The sequence below is a fragment of the Ambystoma mexicanum genome, chromosome 1p, assembly GCF_040938575.1.
Source record: "Ambystoma mexicanum isolate Mex_15411 chromosome 1p, UKY_AmexF1_1, whole genome shotgun sequence".
In the NCBI taxonomy this organism is placed as follows: Eukaryota; Metazoa; Chordata; class Amphibia; order Caudata; family Ambystomatidae; genus Ambystoma; species Ambystoma mexicanum.
In genome coordinates, this window is record NC_090921.1 from 836486692 (window position 1) to 836508016 (window position 21325).

Genomic DNA, 21325 nt, shown 5'->3' on the forward strand with positions numbered 1-21325 from the left:
CCAGCGCGCGCAGGGGTCGAATGTCTCCTGCCCGAAGTGTGGCTATGATCTCCCGCACCCCGCTGAGTGCCCGGCAACGGGAGTCAAGTGTGGCAGATGCGGAGGCCCTGACCATTTCGCCAGAATGTGTAAGTCTGCCGCCCCCAAAATTGTGCCGAGGGGACCAGTTCGAGCCGGCTTCTTCCGGCCCCAGAGGGCCTCCAACGTTGCCCAGGTGGACCAAGGTGACGAAGGAGCCCCTCAGGAGGAGGAGGAGGAGGACGAGGATGAGGAGAACGTGTTTTTCGTGTCCAGTGTGAGCGTACTCAAGTCTCGCTCCAAAAGACAACCCAGGTGTAACGTGTTGGTTAATGGAGACTCTGTGCCGATGCTAGTGGACACTGGCGCATCTGTAAATGTAATGGCCCGCCAGCATTACAAGACCATGCTGGCCCCGCCTGCGCTGGCTGCGCCGAGGGCACGCATATTCACCTTCGGCGGGGACCGGCCTTTGCCTCTAGACGGTGTATTCGTGGCCCGTGTGCAGTATGGGGACTCGCACATACGGGCTCGATTCTACGTTACACCGGTGAGCGACAACACCCTGCTCTGCTGTGCCGCGGCGGAGGCACTGGGTATTGTCACGTTCGCATACGCAGTATACTTAGAGGACATCCAGGTCCTCCTGGCCAAACATGGATCCCTGTTTGAGGGCATTGGACAGCTGGTGGGTGAGCCGGTCCGGCTCCATATCGATGAATCCATACAACCAGTGGCGCTGAAGCACCGACGGGTCCCTTTCCATCTCAGGGATCTGGTGGATCGTGAACTTGACAACCTCGTGGGGTTGGACATAATCGAAAAGGTTGAAGGACCCACCCCCTGGGTGTCCCCCATTGTCATCGCCCGCAAGCCCAAGCAACCCGATGCTGTGAGAATTTGTGTGGACATGCGGCTGCCTAATAAGGCCATAAAGAGGGAGCGACACCTCACCCCCACCATCGATGACATTATTGCGGAGCTGCAGGGTGCAAGGTTTTTCTCTAAGCTCGACCTGAGATCGGGCTATCATCAGGTGGTCTTGCACCCCGAGTCCAGATACATTACTACCTTTACCACACATCGGGGTCTCTATCGATATAAAAGACTAAGCTTTGGGGTGTCCTCGGCAGCGGAGGTTTTTCAAAACATAATAAGAGGTGCACTGGCGGATCTGGAGGGCGTCCTTAATATCAGCGATGATATCCTAGTGTACGCCAAATCGGAAACGGAGCATCTGTCACGCCTGTCCAAGACTTTTGAACGGCTACGGCTGCTGGGCCTCACTTTACACAAGGAAAAGTGCGAATTTCTGAAGACGGAGATCGAATTCTTTGGGTTCGTATTCAAGGCGGATGGGGTGTCACCAGATCCCCGCAAAGTGAGTGACATCAAGGAGGTGCGCCCGCCCGAAAATGTCGCGGAGGTGAGGAGTTTTCTGGGGATGGTTACTTACCGCGGCCGTTTCATCAGAAATCTCGCATCCCGCTCTGAGCCCCTGAGGTCGCTCACCAAGAAGGACACCACCTGGCAGTGGGGCCCTCTGGAACAGGCGGCGTTTGACGATATTCGAGGGGCGTTAGCGGCGCATGACACCATGGCATTCTTTGACCCGAGCCTGCAGACGGAGATCGTGGTGGACGCCAGCCCATATGGGCTAGGGGCAGTGCTCACGCAAGTGGGAAAAGACCAGGAGGTCCGGCCAATAGCATACGCCAGCAAGGCCCTGTCTGACACTGAGCAACGTTACTCTCAAATCGAGAGGGAGGCCCTGGCGGTGCTGTGGGGCTGTCGGCACTTCCGCCTCTACATTCTGGGGCGTCCCGTGACCGTAGTCACTGACCACAAGCCGCTGTTGCCGATCATGGCGGGCTCGTCATCTCGCCCGCCAGTGAGGATTGAGCGTTGGATGCTCGCCCTGCTGGAGTATGGGGTGTCATTGACCTATCGTCCCGGTGCCAACAATGCGGCGGACTACCTATCTCGACACCCCAGGAACGACTCGCAGGTGTCGGCGTTGGCGGAGGAGGCCGACGAACACGTCTGCCTGGTCATAGAGACTGCGACACCAAACTCCATGCAGGTGGAGGAACTTGAGGCGGCTTCGAAAAGCGACGAGTGTTTCTCCATCCTGAAGGAGGCCATGCAGAAGGGTGCCTGGAAGACAGTGCTGGAGGCGGTGGAGCGAAGAACATGTGAGGCCAGGGTCACTCTCGAGCAGTTGTGGAGAGTGAGAGAGGAACTAACATTCTCCGAGTCGGGGCTACTGCTAAGAGGGGAAAGGATCGTAGTGCCCCAGGCCAAAGTGGAACAGGTCATCGCGCTGGCGCACCAAGGTCATCAAGGGGCCCCCAAAACGAAAGCTCGCCTCCGTCAGAAGGTGTGGTTTCCTGAGTTGGAGCGGAAGGTGGAGGAGTTCGTGGCCTCTTGTGTGTGGTGTCAGGCGGCGGCCCCGGCCCAGAAGGAACCGTCCATTGAAGCAATGCCCCGCGGGACTCGACCATGGGAAGTGGTGCACGCCGACTCTGGGTCTACATCCAGAGGCACGCATTTTCTAGTGGTGGTAGACGAGTGGTCGAGGTACCCGGAAGTTGAGTTTATAGACTCAGTGGCGTTTGAGAACGTGGTGGTGGCGCTGGAGAAGATCTTTGCCACTCATGGCCTCCCCTCTGTGCTGTGCTCGGACAACGGAGCCCCATTCCAGGGGGAGAGTTTCGCAGAGCTCATGAAAGAGTATGGAATTCAACACCGGCGGGTCACCCCGCTGTGGCCCCGCGCCAACGGGGAGGCCGAGCGAATGATGCGCACCCTCAACAAGGTGTTCCGCATTGCCCATGGAAAAGGGGAGTGTTTGCAGAGGGCTCTGTACGTATTCCTACGAGGGTACCGCACCACCCCTCATTCGTCTACGGGGGTGGCTCCGGCAGAAGCACTATTCCAGCGGTGCCCGAGGGATGTCATACCGGAGGTGGGGGACAGAGACCCCGCCGTCATCGACAATGAGCAGGTGGAAGAGGACAGACAGGTCAGGACACAGATGGAGAACATCCGGAGGGGGCTCAGACCCCCACACATCGCGTTGGGGGATGAGGTGCTGGTAAGAAATCGTCACCCTCATGGAAAACTGTCTCTCACGTATGAACCCGCCCCCCTGGACGTGGTAGCTGTCAAGGGGTCAATGGTGACTGCATCGGATGGAACTTCATCGGTAACCAGGAATGCGTCGTTCTTCAGGAAGATTGGTGACCCCAGAGTGGACAACCCGGACAACCGAGAAAGTGAAGGCGCTCTGGATGAAGGTGGGGGAGAACGCGCCGTAGTGGAATCGCCGGCTCGAGGCGGACCCAGTCCAGGAACACCAGCCAGGGACGGTGGCAGGAGGTACCCCCTGAGATCAGGGCGTGGGAAACCTGCCCGTCTCAGTGATTATGTTATGGACTGAGCTGGGAGGCTGACCGGGGACTAATGGTCAGGCCATGACAGGTACACACGGGGGATCCGGGGTGGCTGTCAATAAATGGGGGTTTTTGTTGAAACTTATAGAGTGATATGCGTCATAGATGTGTGCTAGTTAAGTACTCCTATTTCCAATTTGTTGTTATGGAAAAGGAGGAGTGTGGCGTTGCCCCTTTAAGGGTACGCACGCGACGGAGTGACGTCAACTCCGTCGCGTGCCAGTTTAAATAAACGGGGCGGCTCCTGGTGACGTCAGTTCACCGGGGAGCCCACACCGACAACATCTCCGTCTCTGTGTCTCATTACCACAGGGGGTGGGGGGCTCACGGAGGCGGCCCATCGGAGACCGCTAACAGCCCCGGCGGTAATCGCCTAGGCTAGCAGGCGCACGTGAATGGTGATTAAGGCGGTTACACACGCGATCACTCGCCAAGTGCCTTTCAAACAGATCTGCCATCAAAGGGGTGTCTTGACGTCCAGGAATTTGGCCTCAGGCCCTATTTTTAGGCTCCAGCTTGTGCGAGACTGGACTTGCAGAAGCCGAGTCACTCGCCGAAACCGCGGGGTTTTGATCAGATGGACAAAAGAGGACTTTTCTAAGAATCGTGGAACCGGAAAATCTCAACCTTGTAGACCCCCGAAGCCATCATTTCGAACGACCCCACTTCCTCAATAGCCCAGCATTAAAACCTCCAGAAAAAAGAAATAAAACTCCACACGACCCTTTCCTTATACATATTTGCAACACATACATTTGCAGTTTGAGGAACGGGCCGATAGAGACAGATTTGCACAGAATCACACAGTTTGGTTAAGTGTGGCTCGGGTTGTAAGACCGGCTACTTGCCAACTAGAACACCCAGTGCTTCGTGGCAATGCAACATACTGAGCACAGCGGCGTGTGGACCATGTGCTCCAGGAGCTTGGGGGGGGGGGTGGGGGGGGCATCTGCTAACACTGCGGAGACTCGGCACTAAATACCTTACCTAACATGGGCGTGACAAAGAACACTCAGTCCCTGCAGACAACGAGTGGGGGCAAAGCGCTGGCAGAGGCTTCAAGGAGCACCACGCACTGAACAACTCACGGGAAGCCAATCCTGGGCGAGTAACCATTCATTCCACGCTCAATTCTAGGCAGTAAGTAAATAAACGGGGCTACCCACAGCCACTTGGGACGAGGAGCAGGAGAAGATCCTCTTCATGGCGTCCGCAGCCTCCTCGCCGCCGGCGTCGGCACGCCCGGAAGGCCCCTGCCGCCCTCTTGATCTTCACTTCGCGGACAGCATCCAGGTCCCCCGGCCCATGGTGACTGCGGTCCCCGATGGAGCTCCAGGTGTCCCGGGAGGCGGGTGTGAGGGAGGGTGGTGTGGTGACAGGGCACGCCTCTGCAATCAGCGACCCAGAGGTGCGAGCGACACCGCGGGGTGGAGGCTCCTCCCAGAGCAGGTGCGAGGCCTGTGCCACCCGGCAGGAGGCACGGAGGCCCGGCGCCACGGGGTCCCCCCTCTCTCTCCCTCTGTAAGCCCGTGTGCCCCCCAGCTGGAGGCCCAGGGAAGCCCAGGGCCCGCTCGTCTCTGCGCACCTTCTTCTGCAGGAGGCACTGGGAGTCCGAGGAATTTCTACTCCCTTCGCGTTGCCCCCAGTTTTCTACCTCAGTGGGTGGAGGCTAGGACAGGGTATTTCTCGGTGCCCAGTCCGCTCCCTCTCCCAGTAACCGGGCTCCTGCACACACGCACCCTTGCCTCTTCCCTCGAGAGGCCCGGGGTGGCAGCAGGTATATCCTTCCTCGGTACGCACACCTGTTTGCATGTCGGCCCTGGCTTGCCTCACAACACATCGAGGTGGTTTAAAAAAACCGGTAGAGCTTCTAGTAAGGTGAGCTGTTTGGACACCGTCTGTCCTGCGGCGTTAGGGAACGCGTGTCGGAGCTCGTTCCACTCACCACCCTCCGCCATTGCGAACGTCAACAGCGGCAATTACATTTTTGTTGCTCGTTTCGGTTATTCATTTTTGGAATGCCATTCTCCTCCTCGCCCAGAATGCTGCAGACGGGGGGGAGGCGGGCTCGCCTCCAAGAACATCGAGAGAGTGCCTGGCAGGTGCCAGACCAGACCTTCAGAGACTCTGGCCATCTCCGGCGGTGCCTACATGCCAGGCATACATCCCTGCCAACCGTTTATGTTTGTAGACATGGGAAAGGCATTTGCCAGGCATTGCTGTAATAGTATTAACTGACCATTAATGGTAGCAGCTTGAAAATGGTTGTCTCGGGAGGATAGCTCCGGGGCAACGTGCTCACCTTGGAAGCAAGACGACACGGAGCAACACAGGTTCGATCCCCGGGTCGGCGCTTAGAAGCCTGCGTGTTATAAATAACCTATCATATCATGGTGTGTGCACCGGAGCATATGATAGCAGTGCCTGTCAAATGTCTATGTAATATCTACAGGCAAACCAAAAGGGTTTTTAACAGGACTTCAGTGAGGAACACACTTAGTGCTTATAAATCAAGTGGCTGAAGACAGACCCAGTTAAGAGATTTTTATTACAACAGTCACTTGTTCATAGCTCCAATTTAGCCATTACCTTTAAGAAGACTGCTTTGAAAAATGGGCAGACTACATGTGGGTAAATAGCCAAACAACCTCTACAGGGGAGTATCCATCATTGCAAGAGGGGGGGGGGTTGGGGAGGGGAGAGGGGAAGAGCCATGAAAAAAATCCTGCTACTTCCCCCCCATTGCAGTGCGCGCATATGGTCTCATTCGTGCCCATAAAGCGCCCACCTCTGCCCCAATCTACTTTTTTGGTAACATTAGTGGAAGATGGCATTTTAATACATAACAAAAAAATAATAAAACTGCAAAATCATTACAGATGCAGGAAACGTATATAATAGAGCTCTGTCCAGGCGCCCTGGGGCAAAATGCATACAAACCTCCTCCTTTGCATATGGATTGCACCAACAGAAATGACTTCACAGAAAAGGACATTGCAAGGCGCATCATCAGCCTTTGATACTTGGAGGCACCATGGCAAATAACTTTGCGGTGCAAAATACCTTAATTGCACTATTGTTATATATGGAACAACTCTATAGTCAAGCTTTTTTAATATAACAGCATCAGATATTAACATAAGCTCTGAAGTGAATCGCATAGCTGCAGATAAGACATCGTGTGAATAAATGATCTGCCCAGGATCACACACTTTGGTTAAATAGCGAAACCGGGATGTGGACAATTTAAGCAACTGAGCACATCGTCACAGGTTTAGTTGATATAGATATTTCTTAAGGTTTCCCTTTGCATTTCATGTGCTTAAATAATACTTTATTTATAGCAATGCCTTGGAAGCAAATCACATTACATAAGAAACGACCCTTTCATAATTAACTTTACATTATATACATCACAGAAATATATTGAGCAATAAGAGGATGGGTTTAGTTTTATTCTCCTCATCCTGCACGCAAAGTGACATTAGCATCATACAGATTAATGTTAGCTTAACAAATCCCCCTTGGGCAAAGCCATAGTCATTATTCCATAAAGCCTGCAGCATTATGCACCCTTCTCACTGCTGATCACTCCCTCCCTTGCACATTTCTAAAGGGACAAAAGTCACTGCTAATAGTCCCCCCCCACCACCCCTTCTCTCCCATCAGTGCCTAATGGCTCACATTAGCTCACGGAGCTCCTTAGGACATTGCCCTGGCAGCGGCTCACCTCTCCCGTTTGGAAAGAGTAAGGTGTCCTGCTGCCAGGACAATGACCATGCTGAGCAGGAATTGTTCAACACAATTTGTCTTCCCAGCAGGACACCTTTCCCTTTGGGTATCCTCTTTGAGGTGCCAAACGGGAGAGGTTTCCCACTGACAAAAATCCCAGCCAAGCTCTCAAAAGAGCCTGTTGGGGGCCAGCTTGCCCCCTCTACCCCCCCGCTCGGTACGCCACTGTACCTCTACAAGAATTGTGTCCCTCCTTACATATCTCTCCCTAGATGTACGAGTTTCAGCATATAGGGTGTGCTAAAGCACTTGTACCCAAAACTAACTACACAAATAGGACAACACCATCAGGCCCACTCAGGATTTTATGATACATTACTTTAAAACATTTTTTTTAGTTCAACTGGTGCCCCCAACCTCTAAAAAAACAAGGAACCATTGATGAGAAACAAGCAACTTCAGATTTGTAGGAATAAAATGTACACGCCTCCCTCTCCTTTAATCTGACTGTAACGTTCAGGAGGATCATTGATGGAGTCTATGTGAAAACTCGATAGCAGTCTCCAGACCGCTTCTTTGAAGCGGGGCACACACACAACGTTTGCCGACAAGTAGTACGTCGCCCTTCAGGGACGCGACATGGCCTGGAGATCGGACAGAATATGAGGCGGTTCCATGTGTTAATATCCCTGCAAAAAATATCGCCATACAAGAATGGCGCCGTATTTTTGCAGCAATATTAACCTATTGAACCTGCGGGGGACACCCCCGCAACTCCTATATTAAAGGGAACAGAGGAACCCTCGCTCCCATTAACCCCAAAAATTATCCCCACTGATAATATCACCTATGGCCGTTCCCAACGACCATATATATGGCGATATTATTGGTGGGGATAATATTACCCGATACCTATGAGGCAGGGGCCTGTAAAGGTGAGTAGGGAAAAAAGGGGGAGAGGGGTGGCGGGAGCAGGTGAAAGCATAGGGAGAGGTGGGGGACAAGTTTAACGGGATATATTAAAGAGCGACCTTGCAGGAGCAGCCTTTAGCGGACAGACTTTCGCAATGTCACTCTTTCACAGATGAGATTCGGACACAGATCCCAAAAACTTAATTTACATGTAATAATAGTGTGGTTCATTGACTGTCTCACTAATTTACATTTTTCGTGCCTTGCTCAATACATGCCTCTGTAGAGCGTAGTCATTGCTTAAGGAGGGCATCTTGGAAGCAGTTTGCTTTCTTAGTCAATGCTTAAGGAAGGCATCTTGGAAGCAGTTTGCTTTCTTGGTCAATGCTTAAGGAAGGCATCTTGGAAGCAGTTTGCTTTCTTAGTCATTGCTTAAGGAAGGCATCTTGGAAGCAGTTTGCTTTCTTGGTCAATGCTTAAGGAAGGCATCTTGGAAGCAGTTTGCTTTCTTAGTCATTGCTTAAGGAGGGCATCTTGGAAGCAGTTTGCTTTCTTGGTCAATGCTTAAGGAAGGCATCTTGGAAGCAGTTTGCTTTCTTAGTCATTGCTTAAGGAAGGCATCTTGGAAGCAGTTTGCTTTCTTGGTCAATGCTTAAGGAAGGCATCTTGGAAGCAGTTTGCTTTCTTGGTCATTGCTTAAGGAAGGCATCTTGGAAGCAGTTTGCTTTCTTGGTCAATGCTTAAGGAAGGCATCTTGGAAGCAGTTTGCTTTCTTGGTCAATGCTTAAGGAAGGCATCTTGGAAGCAGTTTGCTTTCTTAGTCATTGCTTAAGGAAGGCATCTTGGAAGCAGTTTGCTTTCTTGGTCAATGCTTAAGGAAGGCATCTTGGAAGCAGTTTGCTTTCTTAGTCATTGCTTAAGGAAGGCATCTTGGAAGCAGTTTGCTTTCTTGGTCAATGCTTAAGGAAGGCATCTTGGAAGCAGTTTGCTTTCTTAGTCATTGCTTAAGGAAGGCATCTTGGAAGCAGTTTGCTTTCTTGGTCAATGCTTAAGGAAGGCATCTTGGAAGCAGTTTGCTTTCTTGGTCAATGCTTAAGGAAGGCATCTTGGAAGCAGTTTGCTTTCTTGGTCAATGCTTAAGGAAGGCATCTTGGAAGCAGTTTGCTTTCTTAGTCATTGCTTAAGGAAGGCATCTTGGAAGCAGTTTGCTTTCTTGGTCAATGCTTAAGGAAGGCATTGGAAGCAGTTTGCTTTCTTGGTCAATGCTTAAGGAAGGCATCTTGGAAGCAGTTTGCTTTCTTGGTCAATGCTTAAGGAAGGCATCTTGGAAGCAGTTTGCTTTCTTGGTCAATGCTTAAGGAAGGCATCTTGGAAGCAGTTTGCTTTCTTGGTCAATGCTTAAGGAAGGCATCTTGGAAGCAGTTTGCTTTCTTGGTCAATGCTTAAGGAAGGCATCTTGGAAGCAGTTTGCTTTCTTGGTCAATGCTTAAGGAAGGCATCTTGGAAGCAGTTTGCTTTCTTGGTCAATGCTTAAGGAAGGCATTGGAAGCAGTTTGCTTTCTTGGTCAATGCTTAAGGAAGGCATCTTGGAAGCAGTTTGCTTTCTTGGTCAATGCTTAAGGAAGGCATTGGAAGCAGTTTGCTTTCTTGGTCAATGCTTAAGGAAGGCATCCTGGAAGCAGTTGGCTTTCTTGGTCAATGCTTAAGGAATGCCCTTGATTGATGCACTTTGGCGAGTCTTCTCTGGATCACACAGTACAGCAACACTGGATGTACGTCTGAGATCTACCCAACAGCGGATAGGAACTAGGGGCCAATGCCTTCCTGGCTGGATCTACCAGCTCTGCCTCCGAGACCATCTCTTATGCCGACACGAACAGGGCCAAGGGATCCCTGGGCCGTCGGCTATGGAGCTGTGCCAGAATTCAGCACTGCTGGCTCAGATGTGCTGGAAAGAAATCCACCTGGTGTTGCATAGTTATCTCCTGCATACCCCGGGATGCTCCTGTTGCAGTCACCTACCGAGCTGAGCAGGGTGAAAAGGGACCAGAGATTGTGGTTTGTGAGGGCTTTGGTGATTGCTACCATTGAAATTCTGAGGCACTGGAAATTACGCACACCTTGTTCATACCAACCTTTGTGTAATTGTATACCTCCTTTCTGAATAAAGCTTTTGTGATGAATCCAGGGAGATAGCCTACTGTCCATAAGCAGCGTCACCTGCTTTGGCACTAGGAAGGTGAGCCAGTTACGCTTCACAGGGGACATGGTAAGTGGGATCACTCTGGAGGTGACTCCCCCTTAGGGGACAGGAAAAACCCGGAGAGGGGAACAAGTCACCATCACTCCCCCTCAGACACTGGGCCTCATCAGGGGTTGCATGGAGCGGCAAAAATGCAGCGGTGAAGCTATTACTGCCACATTACCGCTTCGCCCAATCCCGAATTTGGGCGGAAAGCTGGAGATTTACCTCCAGCTCTGAGCTGGAGGTTAATCTCCAGCTTTCTGCCCATTTTCAGTGATATTACCACTGGCCCTTTTACCACTGGCGGTGATAGCGCCAAAAAACCCCCATAGAGTCCTATGAACTCATAACAAATGGGGACTAACAGCACCACCGCAACTCAGGATCTGGCGCAAATTGCAGCGCACTGAGTTGCAGTAATGCTAATTGCGTTGGGTGTTATCCGGTGCAATTACCGTCAGGATACTGCCCAGCTCATGATGAGGCCCTAAAACCATTGTAGGGTATGTAGGGGCTAGGTTTTGTGATAACCCCATTGACCTATTGAACATGGCTGACTCAGCTTCTGAACCTACCTATGCCCAATCTCAATGAAAGACAGCAAAGAGGGGATCGGACTCGCCCCCTCGAGGAGCGTCCCTGCAAGAGCCAATTAGGAGAGAGTCTATGCTGTGTGAGGAGTCAGAAATGAGAGTCAGACACAAGGTTATCATGTTTGTGGTTAAAGACTTTTATTAACACAAACAAGGTTGGGAAAAGGCCGCTCTGATCCTGCTCTAAGAGGAATTTCCCTACCAAAACCTAAGCATCTGTCTGTGTCAGGATGTCAAAATCAAAAACTGTCCCTGTGTCCAAGCATTCTCTCCTGACCCTCACACTACAAACTAAACTATAATGTGAAAAAGGGAAATATCTTTAACCTGGTGAATGCAAAAGAATTCATTAAAAAAGTAGAACAGCTCCAACATAAAAGTTATCCAAGGTAAAAGACATGAACGTCATTTCACCAAAAGGACAGGGGTAGCGGATAGGACATCACACGACCCATGACCTCTGATGACATCACAGGAAGTGATGTGATTTGACCCCACCTGAAGTGACATCATGGGAAGCAATGGAACATGACCTTTCACCCCTTGACCAAACAGGAATTGGCATCACATAGCATTGTTCCCAAGTACACTACAAAAATATGGTTACGATATCACTATAATGTGATATACATTTCATACAAGAATGAATCACCATATGTATCGTTAATATCAGTGTGTTTAGGCCCATGTTACCAAATTACTGTGAATGCAAGTAGATGTCCAAGGCCAAATGACAATGATGTGTTATTATATAGCACTTACACTCAAGCGCTTTCTATAGAACAAATATACATACAATATCACCCAACCTGTGATTGGTACTCATTTAGCGACCTCAGAAAAATGAAAGGCTGAGTTGAGGTTTTTTAAGAACAGACTAAATCAGTGAATCACCCGCTGAAGTGGGCCTGAAACAAACCTTTAATGAGTCTAGCAATTATATTATAGAATTTCAGAAAGACACATTGCCCCTCATTACAGGTCTGGCGGTAACTGTGCCGGAAAAACCAGCAGGACCTGCAATGAATTAACGCTGCCTGACTTGCCTGAATCACCGGGGCATTACAGCCCCAGCGGTGCGGTAAGTCAGGCGGCAGTATTCATTAGTCCCCATTCCCATTAGAGTCTATGGGAATGGAGACCACTGAAACATCGGCACCGTGTAATAACCGCAGACTTGTACTTTGCCGGTCCGGAATCCGGGCTGGCAAAGTCGTAATGGGGGCAATTATTTGTTATTCATATTCTTTCTTATTTAGGGTCACTGCTCCAAGTCTTACACTTTTGGAACCCCCTTTTTTTTTTTTTTTGAGGACTGAGCAAGAAGGCCAGCCACTCCAGAAACAAAGAGCCACATGGTACTCGCCGTGGAGCTAACATTTAAAAAAAAAAAAAAAAAAAAGAGAAACAAAAGATTTCTTTAAAAACATTTTTTATTTAGGTGTAGCAGGAGAGACCACAGGGATAGCAAGGAAGACCTCAGTGGTTGCAGCTGCGACCCTCAAATGACGTCCCTGGTAAAAGAACCCGAGTTCCAAAGGGCGATTCTTCCGTCGGATTCTTTCTCAAGATAGTTTCTCTAACACAAAAGTGTTTCAAGGCCAAAACCTTTCACTCCAAAGTGGGGGAGCGGGGGGCAGAGGATTCCCGTACCCAGTATTTTTTTCTTAATGTCTGACTCTTCAATAAAGAGTTTTCCAAAGTAAAAAAAAAAGGTCTTTGTTCCAGGGGGACTGCCTCCTAAGGATTTTGTCTCTAAGCAATTAATTCTTTAACATTAAAATGCAGCAAGAGCAGCAAGCCTGGGTCCCAGAGGTTAATACCCTTCCCATGGATTCTTCCTTAATGCCAATGACTCTTTGTCGAACAGTTCTTTGTGTTTTTCTTAGCCCACAACAATCCTGTTAATTACAAGACTTCTTTGACCCTCATTACGAGGTCAGCGGTAAAACCCCCAGCTACCGCTGACCCCGTAACACTGTTACCGCCGCCTGCCATTTTTCTGCTACCGAGATATCAGAAGCGTCAGCGGTATGGTTATTTCCCATTCCCATGGGAACCGGAAACTGGAAGCACCAGCCCCGTTGTTAATGGTGCTGGTGTTTCAGTGAAAAACCATGCCGGTAGGGCCCTGAACTCCCGGAAGGTCAGACCTGCTGGGAGTTCTGTGCCCCTACCAGCATACTTCTAGTTTGGCGATCTGGAAAGCGTGCCGGTACATTGCTTCCGGCACCCTTATTTCCAGACCGCCGCAAAACATGTATTGGGCAGCTGGCAGCCCCTTCCCTTGCTCGCGCCCCCCTCCCACTTCATCTCTTAGCACCCGCGTAGTTTCCACCCGAAGAAGTTCTGGCACACTTTTTATTGTTTTGTCCAGCTTTTTCGCCCATCAGAGTGCACGTGGAAACCAGTGTTACAGGTCCAGGGATTTCGTTGCTATGAGCCTGCTCTGTGTTACTTGCTATGTGCCGATTCAGTTCTTGTGGGCTCTGCTATCGTTTTTAAAGAATGCACTATCTGGGAGGACATTTTTATAGAAATTAGTTTGAAGTGGTTTCCTTGTGTATTTTTGCATTTTTTTTAAATGGTGTTATCTTGTTAGAATCTTATTTTTGTGATCTGTAATTACGTTGTTCATACTGCTGTTTTTATGGGAATGTTTTGTATTCCCGAAATAAACTTTACGAACATGGTGCAGGATTTGGCAGGCCCTGTCAGGGGATCAGGGACTCTGATACTTTGCAAATGCCTTTGTTTGGAGCTTCTTAAAATCACCGGTTAAAGCGCGCCTCCCCTTGGATTTTCACATTAACACTGCTGAGCGCAGTTCACGTTGGAGTCATCGACACTGGGATTGGCCCACTTGCATTTCACAACCCAAAAAAAAACACTCCCAGTAAACAACCTGCATACCTTGTCAAAACAATACCACCATGTGTGAGCTGTCAGGCTGGCTGCCACTTCTGTTGTGGATCTTTGTTTGCCGAAATGAAGGGAGTGAAGTACATGAGCTCTCAAGTTGCCCGCAGGCGGGTGTGAGATCATTATGAAAGCCCTGGCTTTTGACTCACCTCACTTTGCAATCCGTTTAATAAAAAAAAATGCATTTGTGAATTGGCTCAAAAGAACCTTACACAATTGAATACACACTAATTACTAGATTCAGAGGGTTTAAAACCCATTACAAAAAACCCTATCATTATGTTAAACAGAGGTGTAAAACAAAACAAAATATTAGCTCATAACTTGGTGAATAGTTCAATGTCAAAAACAGGGCATTTATAACCTATAGTCACAAGGACTAAAATAAAGCAAGTTTAGATCGTTTTGGCTTTGTAGGCCCGGTCTGTCAAGGCGACAGGTACAAATTGGAGAAAATACTTTTGTTGAGCTTTAACCAAGATGAATTGAATGTCGCGTCTCACTGAGTTGTGGTTAGAAAAAGCCAATTAAACCACTACTAGAAATAGCTGCTACACAAATACTCAGATTGAAGACCGCGCCAAGTTTTAGATTTCAAAATAAAACAAACTTGTTTTTGAAATCTAACACTTGCCGCTGTCTTCAATCTGAGTATTTGTGTAGCAGCTAAAATAAAGCAAGATATTAATTCATGAAGGCTTCAATATCAGAAACAGTTCATTTAAAAACCTTTTAGGCACACACTTCCAAGCCGCTTGGCAGCCAGATACTATTTTAGCCCAAAAGTCATCAGAAGAAACTGATCCAAAGTGTTGAAGATATCCAAAGTGTTTGAGTCTTCGGGTTCCCAAATGAGAGCACTCAGACAGCAACTGGAACAAAGTCTCCAAAACATTAGAAACTTGACATGCTTTACAGAATCTCTTGTCGCTTTGTATATTACTACGGCCCCCAGTAGCTCATTAGTGGGACAGAGATTAAACCAAAGCCTGACAAATGGCATTCTCCACCTCTCATCCAGGAATCTTTGCAGAGAGTCAGGTAAAACTGAGTTTTTTCTTAAAAGCTGTAATCCAAGTAAATAGTTTATTCATTTTTACATTTTGCTATAGTGAGAATCCAATCAGCTCTCCATACTTTGGTTTTAACACTCATAGGGTTGGTCACCAACACAGTAGAGGAGCTTTCAAGTGTCAATAACAGATTCTTCCAATGAGTGACCCAGAGATTAAAAGTAGCCTCCCTTGGATCAGAAGTCAAATAATTTAACATTGACCACAGGGCATGTTCAGTTGACAGGACTACATTTCCTGAAAATTGATAGAATTTTCCATGTAACAATGGCTTCTAGTACCCTCAAAGCAAATTGAAATTGAACAATGGAAATTGGGATCCCCAATGGAAGGTGCAGGACCCGCTTACAAAAGAGGCCTTCCAGCATAGGCCAATGGGTCAGAATTTACAAGTGTAAATCAAAAGCTGCCCTGACATACAGCATAAAGTCTCCAAAAAAGAAAAACACCCAAACCTATGATTAATGACGTTAGCTTGGCAGGTCAGTCTCACGGCCTTTTGCTTCAAGGTCAAAGTCATTAAAGGCTAAATAAGTACAGGCATTTACCACTTGCAGCAGAGCAGGCTTCAGGAACCACTTAAACGAAGCATAAGCTTTCAGCTTCCCTGATCTAAAAATAAGAACTTTAGTTTTATTTATATTAATATTAAGTTGATTACTCATGGCATATTCCTGGAGCGCTTGAATTTGTCGCTGTAACCCAATATGTGCTAGATCTGAAAGGGCCAAGTTGTTAGCACAGAGAAGCGAACTCATTTTAGTCTCGCCCAACTGAGGAGGAAAAGCATGCACCCTCATAAAAGACTCTCCAATATTGGATATAAATAAATTAAAAAGTATTGGGGCAAAAGCGCAGCCCTATTCCATTGTAATAGGAGAGGAAAGGAGGCCATCACCATTCACCTGTATTCGGAGGGACATGTTAGTATACAACTTTTTAATCATATCAATAAATCAGTAGGACATCCCCAATTCTGTAACTTTTTCCATAAAAGGATACGCAAAAGAAGGTCTGGGAGTCCCTCTACCGGCACAAACACTGATTAGCGCCCCCTTTGTTTTGCATATTAAGTAACTTTGGGCCTCACCTTAAGTTGCCTGGGGAAACCAGACGTGGACCCATTGCTCACTGTTCTTAGAAAGGCACAGCTCCACATCACTGATGAGGCCCGACAAGGCCGAAACACGTGTCTGGGGTTGCTGTTGGTACTCTTGTTCAGAGGAGAATTGCCTAGCGTTTTGGTGCTGGACTGCCCCTGGGCAGGACAAAGACAGATATGCAGGGACATTTCTCCTCTGTGAGAGGGACAGTGAGCTAAAGAGTTGGTTGAGACTCTCTTGGGGGCCATCCACCCAAGAACATGTCAATCGGCCATGTTTGTGCCGGTAGAGGGACTCCCAGAACCCCCCTTGTTTTGCATAAAAGAATACAGTTGGCACTGTCAAATGCCATGGGAGTATTCTACAACAGCCAGATACACTCCCATATTTCTCCTTACAACTTTTTCTCTAATTAGGTCTATGATAAATCCATTAAGAGCCATCTCAGTGCATGGCATGAAGCCAGTTTGAAGAGGGGTAAAATCTGCCAGTTTCAATTACCCAAGAAAACATTCCAGCAACTTTGCAAAAGGTTTGCCAGGAACATCTAATAACGCAATGGGGTGGTAATTTAGGGGGTTATCCCACTGCCTCTTCTGATTTATTGGAACAATAATAGAAGAGTTCCATGAGCTTGGAATAGTGCAAGATCCAAGAGCATACCTCAAAATAGCTTACAAGACAATGGGAAAACAATGGGCCACAAGAGCTCTCAAATGCAATTCTTAAACAAAATCTGCTTATCACGGCCCAGCTCCTGCAATTTTGTACTTTTCATTATTAGCGCGTAAATAAATTCTGTGTCACAAATCAGGGTTCATGTGTTAGCCACAGGGCAATGAAGAGTAGAGATTAAGGAGTCTCCCATCTAGATCTAGTTTATCTTTTCAAAATGGGAAACCCAAATAGACTCAGCAGACTGCCTTGGTCAGTCCCATTGCAGAGTGCTTGTATGTACATTATTGTGTATTCTTAATCATAGAAACTAATGAGATCCCCGTCAGATTCCAATACATATTCCAAATAGGAGAAGAATGGAGATTATGATAGTAGGAACTATCCCAAACCAATTAAATTGCCCGAATATAAGGAAACGATTCGTCCCACCCCTTATCGCCACCAATTGCAGGGTTTAGTAATGGAGTATAATCATCTAGAAGAGGGATATCCGAGATTCACACATCTTGCAGAGCAAACAAAGGAACACTTTAGATTCTCGTTTCCCTTCGAAGACACACGGGAGAAATCTTTTGTATTCCGTGATCGGATTTGAAAAGGAAAGCTTCATCCACAGGCAATTACTAGTTGCTTGATCTAGGTTTTCTTTCTCTGTGGGAAGGTCCTTTCTTTTTTTATCTACCCAAACTTTCCTTTCCTGCGAGTTCCCACTCGGACATGTAATCTGAAGTTTTTTTTAATCCCACATTCCCTCGTTAGTCGTGGATGGGACATTCTTACAGGTTTCAACCATTTTCAATTGCGTGGAATTTCCATTAGTGCACATAATATGAAAATTAGCCTTAGTAGACAAAGCATCCTTACTTCCAAGTGTGACATTATTCGAAGATTGTGGTTCCTTCTTACTAAAAAAAACTCAGATCATATCCACATTTGGGTGCATTGCCTCTGCTGGCTTTAAAATAGTATGAAACACCAAGAAAGGCTCAATATGTTGCACCACACGATCTAATTCAAAATAATTAATAAATTCGACCTGGTCAATATCTTTTGAGCTTATTCCTTATAAGCACTCGATAACATTAAAAAGAGATGGAACATTTGATCTATTTAGAATTACGTAGGTTTTGGAAATGGGGTGTCTTTCCAATAATAGGCAGTTTCTGGCTCTGTTCTCTCTGCATGGCGTAGACCGTGGTGCCAACGTTGTTGGACGAACTATGCCAGACTTTAGGGCCAGAATATTCCTTCTAGCCTCCAGGGTCATAAACAGATAATCCCCTGGAGGTACAGGATAGGCTGAGTCAGCTCTTTCCTTCTGGACTACAAAGTCATAAAAGGAATTTCCCTTGATCGGGTCAGTCAATTTAACCGTTATCGTTGCTTTGGCAACCTGTTGCTCAGCGGATTTCATTTGAATACATGGAGAGGTTAAGCGGCCGGCCCGCTTTATCAGATTGATCTAGTTTGTTTAAATCCATCACCTTACCAATAGTCTTCAAATCTTGAGTTTGAGGATCATCTGAGCAAGGTGGAGAGGGTCTAGTAGAGCACGTTCCAAACTTCTTTTTCTTCGCAACATTTCTTTTTACTGATGCAGAGATACACATTTCTTTATCTGATGGAACACCCAGATTGCGGAGAAACTCGCGAGGCCCACAGCCGTTATTAACGTCACAGTTTTTCTTATTTCATTTCCATTGGCACCGCAAGTTTCTTTGGGCGACGTTTCTTTTTCCTCTGGTAAAAGACAGAATAGTTCACTGCATTAGTTGTCATTTGCTCAGGGCTCAATGTTTGCTCCTTGTAACTAAATGCATCAACATGTTCACAGAGCTGGTGTTCCATCCCAGAGTCTAAGGAAACACCTGTGTTGTTGAAGCCTTAGGGTTCTCTACAATGGAACATACCCTATCAGCATCGTTTTGCTCAACGTCAATTGGCACTTGTAGTGAATGGCCACTTTTAAGCAGATTAGCAGGATTGACATCCGGTTTGGATGGGTATTGAGAAGGGGGGCCCCGGGGGGAACGCGAAGCGTTTCCCCCCGGGGAGTATTTTGGCGCTGCACACGGCCAGCGAGTGGCCGTGGGGGTGTAGAGCGCCCCGCCCGGGGTATTTAAGGGATCAGGGAAGGTTCGGGAGGCAGGCGACGGTTAGGACTTGGCGATTGCACAGGTCCCGTTGCCTGCTCCCGAGCCTTCCCGGGGTCCTTGGGCCTAGCTGGCGGTTAGTGCAGGTGAGGTAGGGGAGTGAGGAAGCTAGTTTTTGGGTAGCAGGGTAGGAGGGGTGCCGTAGATAAGACACCCCTCTAGGCTTACCGGCATTAGAAGGTGCTGGGTCCTTCAGGTGGGCGGCCTGTGAGCGGGGGATAGGCTTGTGGGGCTCCGTGTCGGCCGAGTTTCATTTAGGCCGACGTGGTGCTGAAGCGGGAGCGGAGCCTCAGCTGATCTGCAGAGGCGGGTACGCGGGGAATATTGGTGCTCTGCCTGCTCCGCTCCGTTTCGTTTCGTTTCCGCGTGCGTGGGCGTTTTATTCATCAACGCTCGCGCGTATAAGGGGCTGGGCGTCGGTCTTAAAGGAGCCGCGCCTGAGTGTTTGTGGAGAGTGCGGTGTGCTCCGGACACAGGCAGGTGGCAGTGTTCTGTGTGTTAGCAAGTGCTAACAAGGGCTTACTGTGGGGAGCTTTTGCAGGGCTCCTGCTTCCGTAATAGGGGTGGGGAAGGGGAGGGCAGGGTTATAAGTGGGGAGTGGGGCAGGGGGAATAATAAAAAAAAAAAAAAAAAAAAAAATTTTTGGTTAATTTATCAATTTCAATTTATCAGTAAGGAGGCAAAAAAAAAAAAAATATATATATATACAGTTAAGGCAGGTGAGTTTAAATTGGTGGCCTGTTGTTAATTGTCTCTACTAGGGAGGCTATTTTCAAGGTCTCACACTAGGTGCGTGTGTGGTTTGGGGTTCTTTTTGGGGGCGCTTTGCTCCTTTTTGAGTTTCGGAGGTTACAAGGTGGTAAGGGCTAGTCCACGGGTAGGTCCCGGCTCGGGGGCATAGATTATTTAGGGCAAGTTTTGAGGGTTGTATTGGCTGGGCACACACATTTTAGTGTGCACAATGACAGGCCGGGGGGCGAGCAAGAAGGGGCTGGGGGATGCTGGGGCCTTGAGGAAGGCTCTGGAAATCATTAGCAGGGCAACCACAGCCCAATTGGAAAGTGCGGTAGGGGAAGTTACGGGAGAAGAAGGGAGCGGTGGGGGCCGGCCGCAGCGCAGAGCGGCGGCAGACGGTGCATTGGCAGCGGTGGTAGCCTGCACCCCTACGGCAGGAAAAGGGGAGATTTGGGAATCTAGGGGCAGGAAGATGAGAAGGGAGATAGACAGGAGGGCAGAAGGGGGTTTAATGAGTTCAGGGGATCAGCCAGAAAGGGGAGAAGGGTATGATAGCCACAGGGTAGAAGGGAGTTCTAGGGAAGGTAGAGTCCGAGGGAACAACAGTGGGGGCAGGGGTGGAGGACAGGTGGGTGTGGCGGGGCAGAGAGGAAGAGGGGGTAAATACCTACAGAAGAGTGCGGGTGGGAGAAGGAGGGAGAGGTCCCCGTCACTTGAGGAGGGTAGGGTGGGGCGCGGAACGGCCCCCCCGGATAGGAGGAGTGGGGGCGGAGGGCGCTGCGCAGCCCCCGCGGTGCAGATGGAGGTTGAGGGTTTTGGTACGGCCCCTCCTCAGTCAAAGCAAGGAGAGCCTAGAGGGCACAGCACGGCCCCTAGCAACGAGGATGTCAGGGTGGAGGTCGGAACGCCTCACCCAAGAGAAGAGGACCAGGCAGAGGTTCCCACAGCCCCGCCGGGAAGACGTCAGAGGAGTGGCGGGGCGGACGCCCCGGGCTCGGAGGAAGATCTGCAAGTTATCTCGGGCAGGAGCCCGCATCCTCAATGGTATCTAAGGGGTGATGAAGTTGGTTGGGATGAATATGGGGGGCAATGGGAATTTGAGGATTACAGGGAGGAAAGGGGAAGGGCGGAGGAGAGAAGAAGTTCAAGGTGGGACGGGGAAAGGGAAGTACAAGGGGGTCGGGGCGAAACGGGTCGAGGAGATTATTGGCTGGGCGATTGTGCTGACATGTTTTGTCCCCGCAGCAGGAGCCCTCTGAGAATGGAGAGGAGGAGCAGCGGTGTGGAGGCCAGGCCGCAGATGGCAGGCGTGGAAAGAGGTGAGAGGGAAAGGGAATGGTCATCTGCATGGCAGAGAGGGGTCACAAATAGGGGGTTGGGTGATGACCGGGGTGGTCTACAAGGTGTGATGAAGGAAGTGGGGGTGCAGGCTTTTGGAGCGGAAGGGGTTGGAAAGAACATTTGCTCGGTGGAGGTCCAAACGGACAAGGTGGCGGAGCCATTGGGGCTCGAGGTGCAAGCGGGAAAAGACAAAGAGGGGGAGGTAAAGGGAAAGGAGAAGAAATTGCCATACATGGGGATAACAAAGCCATTGGGGGCGCACTTGATGGCAGCGACCAGGGAGAAGATTCAGGCAGGGGAATTTGTGGATGTCTTTAAATTGCTCCATAGGGAAGTGAGAGCAAAGGAGGGGTCTAAGGAGGAAG

The 21325-nt window shown here is 49.0% G+C and overlaps 1 protein-coding gene across 2 annotated transcripts in view; it reads right to left on the reverse strand.

The window, feature by feature from the left end:
* Positions 1–21325, reverse strand: part of ANKRD35 (ankyrin repeat domain 35) — a 502129-nt gene that overhangs the window by 269359 nt on the left and 211445 nt on the right. Inside the window, exon 1 of one of the 2 annotated variants that reach the window (XM_069652801.1) lies at positions 4640–5289. The exons of the other annotated variant lie outside the window; for it this stretch is intronic. Within the exon in view, the coding sequence (XP_069508902.1) occupies positions 4640–4678 (39 nt within the window). The 5' untranslated portion in view covers positions 4679–5289. Of the gene's footprint in view, positions 1–4639; positions 5290–21325 lie in introns of those variants that run through there. 2 annotated transcript variants of the gene reach the window in all.